The following is an 8,243-nucleotide window of genomic DNA, read 5'->3' on the forward strand; positions in this document are numbered from 1 at the left end:
GCGTACAGCAAAAAAAAAAAAAAAAATTAAGAAAGGTCATCAGGAAATCATTCTAGTCCCCCATGGTTCTCATCTGCCTCTTCCCTCCTTTGTCTCCCAGGTTGTCTCAAAACGTCGATGGAGTGGTGATTGAGCTTCTCTTCCGCCAGAGCAACATCAGTGAGGTCCTGGGGGGCAGTGGTTACAATGCAGACAGGCTCTGCCTGCCCTACATCCCTCAGCTGACAGGTAGGAGCCCTGCTTGAGGACTTCCGAGCCTGCCTCTGGCTTTTCTTGGCCAGGGTCTGAAAGGAAGGGACTTGTGAGTCCTTCGGTCACCTTCCATGGCACCTTAGATGTCACACAAGAGCTGAAAGACACAGTGGAAATCCATGGTGAGATCCTTGGTTTTCCCACCTCTCCTCCTCCATGCAGGGTCCTTGGGAGTAACTGGCCCACGGGATAGCCTGGCCTGTGCGTGGGAGAGACCCCACGGTGCCGGAAAGAGCTCACGTGGGCTGTGGAGTCTGAGACACAGTTCTCTGTCGCTTACTTCCTGAAGAATCTTAGACGAGTCTCTTGGCATCTCCGAGTCTCAGTTGCCTTGGCTGTAAAATAGGGATATTAACAATACTTGCCTTAGAGGGTAGAGGAAATGCCCGTAGTAGGAAATGCTACGCACATGACAGCTGCTGGTGCTGTTAGCAGATGACCCTTGTGAAAGTTGAGATATGCTTTCTGGTCATAAGCGGCTTCTTTGTGCTCATCAGTAATTTCAAAACCTTAGCCCTAAAAAGCAAAACTCACCACCCTAAGATGGGCAGTGAAGGCCCGCAGCCCTCCGTAAACTCCAGCTGTAGCCCCAGTGTATAAACTCCCTCTGAGCCCTCCGAGGACTGTGGACCAGGCAAAGGCAGGGGGGTTGGGAGATGGTGCTGGAGGCATGATCCTGGCTTGCTCTGCAGGGGCTGGAGACTCTAGCTTCTCTATCCTCCTTTCCCAGATGAGGATCGCTTATCCAAGAGGAAGAGCATTGGAGAAACCATTTCCCTGCAGGTGGAGGTAGAATCGAGGAACAGCCCAGAGAAGGAGGAGGTGAGTGTCTCATTCTTGATCCACTGTCCTGGTGAAGCTCAGCGTCCTCCTGGGAGGGGACTCCTCCTACCTCCTAGGTGGTCAGACACTCCACGATCTAGGCTCCCTTAGCCACCCCACACATTTAAAGTTGCACAGAAAGTAAATCTCTTGAGTAAGTCCTGTTTTCTTACTGACTCTCGTCATATGTATCCTAGACATTTCCATCTGGAAAAAATTACCAAATCCCCCCCGCGCCGTACACTCCCATGAGCATGTTATAAAAATCAGTCTTGAAAGCCTTGCTGGTGGTAGTCATTCCCTATTCATGATGGAGGCGGACGTGCTCCATGTTGGAAATTGGAAGGCCTCACAGAAAAGATGAGGGCAAGAATAGCTTTTACAATGTTTCTTCCAGATATGTCAAGAAAAATGCTTTTTTATTTTATTTTATTTTATTTATTTATTTATTTATTTTTTGCGATACTCAGGCCTCTCACTGTTGTGGCCTCTCCCGTTGCGGAGCACAGGCTCCGGATGTGCAGGCTCAGCAGCCATGGCTCACAGGCCCAGCCGCTCCGCGGCATGTGGGATCTTCCCGGACCGGGGCACGAACCCGTGTCCCCTGCTTATTTTATTTATTTATTTATTTATTTTTTGCGATACTCAGGCCTCTCACTGTTGTGGCCTCTCCCGTTGCGGAGCACAGGCTCCGGATGTGCAGGCTCAGCAGCCATGGCTCACAGGCCCAGCCGCTCCGCGGCATGTGGGATCTTCCCGGACCGGGGCACGAACCCGCGTCCCCTGCCTTGGCAGGCGGACTCTCAACCACTGCACCACCAGGGAAGCCCTGAAAAATGCTTTTTTAAAGAGAAAGATGCAGCTTAAAGATCTTTCTTCCTTCCATCATCTCTTGAGGGCTGTGAATATCTAATTTCTGTTTCAATTACCATGTGATATCTCTCCTACCAGTATTCCTTCTGCCTCAGAAAATAAAGAAGGTGTACCCACAAGTAAGGGGGAAAAAGGAATTTTAGTGGAAATACCAAATTTACTCACTAAAATGAAAAAGAAATGTGGGCGGGGCAGTGAGGAGAGAGAAAGGCATCCCGAGGGAACTGAAGCCTCAGGATGTGGTACCCTTGTCTTAAATGGTAACTCTGCCGATTAAGGGAGTTGACGGAGACAGAGACGCAGGGGAACCTTAGCAAGAAGCAGGGAGGATGCACATCTGGGTGGGACTGGGACAAGGAGACTTGCGAGATCCCTGAGCACGGACAGCCTGGAGTAGCTGTGAAGGACAGCCTGGACACCCAGCCTTTCCCCACATAGGCCTGGAGCAAGGAGAAGTCAGTGGGGTAAAGGTCAAGCCTCCCCCTAACTGTGCCCTCAGCCATTCCAACAGCTCCTCGGTTACTAGGGCAGACCTCCAGGGCAGGGCTTTTCCAAGCTTGTCTGGAACCTTCCCATGGAAGGAAGGAAGCTCTGACTCAGGCTAATTGGAGAAGCAACATGAGATTGAGCCAGGTGTCCTCCAAGGCCTTCCAGCTCTGCAGGGACGGGAACCTCACGTGTTAGGAGCACAGCGTGAGTTGACTGCTATCCCCTCAATAGTTGTAATTCTTCCTTCCCGAGAGTTGAGAGACCCTCAGGAATTGATAAGTAAAGTGAAGCAGAAGAAGGAAGAGAAATGCTCACCTAGGTACACAGCTGCCTGCTCCCTCGTGGCCCCCCGGTCAGCATCATGGGTTCCTCCCCCTCAGAGAGTCAGCTTAGCCCGGGGATGGCTTGGTATCGAAAGCAGGGGTGTGGGAGCCTCCACCCTTCTGCCGTGCTGTGCTTCTTTCCACTTCCAGCCCACCTTGCCCCCCCCCAACCCCTCCAGAATCTCACGGTAACTCCCTGTAGCCTTAAATGCCAGCCTCATAACAGGTGATCATTAAATGCTGGTTTGGTTAATTTCCAAACCCAGTGCCTGGCATTCAGAGCCATTTGTAGTCAGGGATGCCCTCCCATTTCATTTCATCTCCCCTCCTCTCTGGCTGGTCTGCGCTCAGTCTCCCCCGCGCTATCTCATTCACCTCCATGTCTTTGCTAGTGTGGAATCCCATGTCGGAATCACCCTTCCTCTCCAGCTCTACGTTCTTGAATCGCCCATTCATCAACATCCAGCCTGTGGCCCATCTCCTCCATCAGCTTCTCTCTGCCTGCCTTTACCCAGTGATCTGTCTTCCTTTTTCTCCCACAACCACATGGTTTCCTATCACTTTACCCGTGAATATCTGATGTTGGTCAGTGCTGACAGTGGATGGATGGATGGATGGATGGACGGATGGATGGATGGATGGATGGGTGGATGGACAGACCCACAGAGGATGAACCTTCACAGTGAATGAATCTTCAGAGTGAATGATAGTGCTCTCTTGCGTGTAATTCCGATAGTAATACATTTTGCAATTTCAACTAAGCGACTAGCCAAGAATCCTACACATAATTGGTGCTCACTTAATATTTGTTGGATGACTTTATCCCATACTTACAACTCTGTCCATTCCTACTCGAACAAGCATTTATGGAATTCCAAGCTCAGTGAATTATCTGAGTGTATAAAGTGAATATACTGATGCACTCACACCCAGATCAGGGACTAAAATGTTGTCTTCCAGGAGCCCTGCCTCTGTACCCCCTCCCCAGAGGGAGCCACTAGCCCAACTTATGTCACTTCTTGAGCTTTATATCAATGAAATCATTCTCTCCTGTGTCTGCCTCTTTCATGTAATATTACATTTAACTAATAGAATATGAATAAATCATGGGTCTTGCCTCAAGGAGCTCACAGTCTAGTGGGGAAATCCTGGAATTTAGTCCAAACTCCTTCACAATTTTCAGCATCTGACCTAAGGCCACACATCCATAGAACACCCTTCTTTGGGTTTTATTATTTTCCACCTCCTTTTATGGGTTCCCAGGACACTGAGATCCTGTGACCCAGGTCCTTGGACCAACCTCAGTATGCCTTACCTTTACTGAATACTCACATCACCTTGGTGGATAATTTAATATCAGAAGTCTTCAAAAATGTTAGTCAGAGGCTTCCCTGGTGGCGCAGTGGTTGAGAGTCCGCCTGCCAATGCAGGGGACGCGGGTTCGTGCCCCGGTCCGGGAGGATCCCACGTGCCGCGGAGCGGCTGGGCCCGTGGGCCATGGCCGCTGAGCCTGCGCGTCCGGAGCCTGTGCTCCGCAACGGGAGAGGCCACAACAGTGAGAGGCCCGCGTACCGCAAAAACAAAAACAAAAAAAAAGTTAATCAGTTCTTGAAATTTTCATATGAGATTATATTTGCTAACTGCCTTCTCTTGTTTCGAATATTTTCTGTTAAGTTCTGTGAAGATTTGTTTGAATTACAGTGTTTTCTTCCCAGGGAGCTTAATGGGACCCGCTGGGGGGCGAGGTGGGGAGGGGCCAGTGAGTTCTTTCAGGCCAGACTTGTGACTGATGAGGCACTAGCCTCCCCTCCTCTCTCTCTCCCTGCTCTCCTTCAGTTGGAGGCTCTGTGCCTGCTCAGGCAGCTTCCAGAGACCCTAGTGAGAATGTGGGTGTCCTCAGGGAGTTTCTCCCTTCGGGACATTCTTCTGAGAAGTGAAGTGGCTGCCAGGTAACTGAGGGAGCCAAGGCTGCCTCCCCACCCCCCGCTTCCCCCTCCCCCTTTCTGAGCACTTCTGTTCCCTCTCCCCCAGCGCGTGCCTGCCGAGGAGATCACCTATGAGACGCTGAAGAAGGCCATTGGTAAGTGGGAGCCCCGCAGGGAGGGGGTCACAGGGCCGGGTCCTGGAGAGGCGTGTGCGCGTGCGCAGCTGTCTGCTGCCCTCGCAAGTGTGATTCACACAGATGTGAGGGGAGAGGCTGGTGGCTTCCTCTAAACTCTTCACAACTACTGAAGCTGCAATTAAAAGTCCCCCTCTCTTAACGGGTGGCGGGGGGTGTCCATGTCCTATGCCAGGAACCCTTTTTCTACTGACCGCTGTCATTAAAAGTGGTCAGTTGAGGGTTACAGCCAATCAGACAAGTAAAAAGCAATTTTACTTTTTATTTTTTTAACATCTTTATTGGAGTATAATTGCTTTACAATGGTGTGTTAGTTTCTGCTTTATAACAAAGTGAATCAGTTATACATACACATATGTCCCCATATCTCTTCCCTCTTGCGTCTCCCTCCCTCCCACCTGCAATTTTAATTTGTATAAATACCTGGACAATTTTTTGGTGGAGTGTGATACAAAAGAAAAAGCTGACCAATGAAAGCCTTTAAGAAGAAATCCTATTAATACTTATTTAATAATGGCAGTAGATTTTTAAATGCAGTATTACGTCGTCTAGATTATTGGGCAATGAAATATCCTGAATTAGAGAATTTTTCCGATAACTGATAACAAATCTTTATCTTTGTTGTCATTCATGGTACACTTTCTAAATGTTCCCACTGCTCTGCCTTCTTAAACTGGGCACGATGAACATATTTCATACGCTTCCTTTTTTTTTCTTTTCATTTCGGCTACCAAGAGGAATCTGCACAAGCCTCAGACTGCTCTGCCATAGGCGTTCTTCGTTGTCTTTTGTGGCTTTTCCACTGTTGATGTCCCTTTTCATATTCCCCCCAGAGTACTTCCTGTTCCAGGAACTTCTGTCTAAGAGTCCCAGTGTCAATGCAACTACATGGGGCTTTAGCCCCACTTAAGGGTCCACTCAACTAGTTTTCAAACTCTTAGGCAAGGAAGGGGGCTGAGCCCTCAGGCAGAATCAGAAAAGGGTCTAGCCCTCCCAGGGCCAAGTGATGGCATCGCACCCTCCACGCTACCCTGCCCCTCATCAGCGGAGTGGAGCTCTGGGGGGAAATCTCAGACCGCATCACTGCGGTAGGACCTGAGGGCTGACCCAGCTCTCTGTGGCGCAGTGGACAGCGTGGCCGTCGAGGAGCAGGAACGTGAACGGCGGCGACAGGTGGTGGAGAAGTTCCAGAAGGCGCCCTTTGAGGAGATTGCAGCGCATTGCGGGGCCCGGGTAAGTGAGACGTAACGGTGCCCCTCCCGGGATCAAATGGACACTGGATGTGGGCCCAGGGCAGGACTGAGTTTCCAGGAGATCCTGGTTCTGTTGTCATCCAGAAATTAGGGTTTAGATCCCAACATTGCCTTGGCACTACATTGTTTCCCCATGAACCTAAAGGCTATTAGTCATACACCCCTCCAGAGGTCACAGTTTTCATATAAGGGAGAAACCCTGACCTCAGGATCTCCTGTACCAAATAGATAGATTATAATAAATTATAAGCATCAGAGCAAGAATGTAAATAGCACTTGCTGTTCATCAGAGCATCTTATATTTATCAGCTTATCTCCTTCTCATGACAACTCTGCCAGTTTGTTGCCGTTAGGGTTGTCACATTATGGAGTGATGGGGGAAGGGGCCATGGCACACGAAAGATGGCCAGCATTTGCTAGAGGGCTCGCTTCCAACTGGGGGACCCCGGCAGGTGGAATGGAACGGCCTGGCCTTGGAAAAGAAATCTGAATGAGAGGGCGCCAGACGAGTAGAAAGACGAGTAGATGGCTAAGGGAAGAGCACAAACATTTCTTGAAAATGATATTCCAGGATTTGTTAGCCCCAGTGTCCGTCTTCGTAACAATGAAACATAATTGTAAACATCCAAAGTCTACAAATAACTTATATTTTATTGTACTTTTTCCTCTCAATAAAAACACATGTAATTTTCTATTATATATATTTCAAATATATATACATAAACTTCTCATATATTATAATAATTATATATAGTAATATATAAAAATACATAAGTTATATATAAAAATACATGTAAGTATAATATAGATTTTTCTGGGCCTATATTATGCTGACCTCTAGTTCCATCCTGAAAGGTAGAGGCTGCTCATTTCGTGAGCTCAGAGTTGAGAACAACCTCACTCTCTGTGTACGTGGACTTAGGTGGAGCCGGAAGGGACCAGAGAGAACATCTTCCCTAATGCACCATCTTTGTACAACTGCTCCTTGGGAGTTAAGGAAAGAGCTGGAACCAGCTCTGAGCCTCCTGACTCTGCCCAGCAGGCCCTATTGCCCCACTTGGAGGAGCTAAGGGCTCTTCCAGAACTTTTGCTGAAGTCCTTCCTGGGGTTCCTGGCCTCTGTGCTGTCCCCAACAGGCCTTTGCTGGGCAGCTCTTTCTGATCTGAACCCACTGCCAGGGTCCACAGATAAGTGCTGGAAACGAGCTCACACCAGTTTCTTTCCTAAGGCCGCAACTGCCCAGCACTTGCAGTGCATGCTGGGCAGGGTGGGCTTGGGAGTCAGCCCCCAGCTCACTTTTCCTCTGTTTGTGTCTAGGCATCACTGCTGCAGAGCAAACTCAATCAGATCTTTGAAATCACCATCCGGTAAGTGGCAGCCCTGGGCAGGGGATCCCCAATTCTGTGGCCCAGTGTAGGTACCCCTCCCCGCAAGTCCTCCTCTCGCACCTGTCTTCAGCCCTCCCTGCCCCCAGCCTCTGTCTCCAGGGCTGGAGTCGGCCACCAAGTCTCCCCAGATAAGGAAACAGAGACTGAAGGGAGAAAGAGACAGCTCAGTGAACCCTGGAAAAGAGCCGGGGGTCCTAGTGTCACAAGCTGGTGCTTTTTCTAGAGCAACAGAGTCGCTGTAGAGCCTGCAGTAAAGCTTGACTTCAAGCTGAAGATTCTAGAACAACTGGAAACCTGGGAACCACGGAGTGACAAAATCTCTTGTCCCTATTCAAAGAGAAACCTCAGTCAGCTGCTCTGCTGCACGGGGCGGGACCCCAGAACTGTCCTCATGCCTTTCCCCTCCGTGTGTTTCTGCCCCAGGCCCCCACCAAGCCCATCAGGAACCATCACCGCAGCCTATGGCCAGCCTCAGAGCCACTCCATCCCTGTCTATGAGATGAAGTTTCCCGATCTGTGCGTATACTGAATTCCAAGACACAGCTTCTCGGAGGGCTGGGGCCTGAGGGAGGGGCTCGCCTTCACGCCCACCCCCGACGCCTTGGAGATCTAACTGGGATCTCAGAGAAAAAGCACCTTGGACAGCTAAGCAAGGTGGAGCCCTGGGCCCCACTGCCCCCCTCTCAGCCTCCCTGCTTCCTCTTTGTCTTCCCTGAGGGAGATC

General features: G+C 49.9%; 1 protein-coding gene across 1 annotated transcript in view; it reads left to right on the top strand.

The window, feature by feature from the left end:
• EFR3B (EFR3 homolog B) overlaps positions 1-8,243 on the top strand; it is a 49,707-nt gene extending 41,464 nt beyond the window's left edge. The window contains exons 17-22 of the mRNA XM_007455509.1: positions 101-228; positions 983-1,074; positions 4,791-4,839; positions 6,005-6,111; positions 7,449-7,498; positions 7,943-8,243. Of these exons, the coding sequence (XP_007455571.1) occupies positions 101-228; positions 983-1,074; positions 4,791-4,839; positions 6,005-6,111; positions 7,449-7,498; positions 7,943-8,048 (532 nt within the window). The 3' untranslated portion in view covers positions 8,049-8,243. The remainder of the gene's footprint in view (positions 1-100; positions 229-982; positions 1,075-4,790; positions 4,840-6,004; positions 6,112-7,448; positions 7,499-7,942) is intronic.

This window comes from Lipotes vexillifer, unplaced genomic scaffold (genome assembly GCF_000442215.2).
Source record: "Lipotes vexillifer unplaced genomic scaffold, Lipotes_vexillifer_v1.1 scaffold131, whole genome shotgun sequence".
NCBI lineage: Eukaryota > Metazoa > Chordata > Mammalia > Artiodactyla > Lipotidae > Lipotes > Lipotes vexillifer.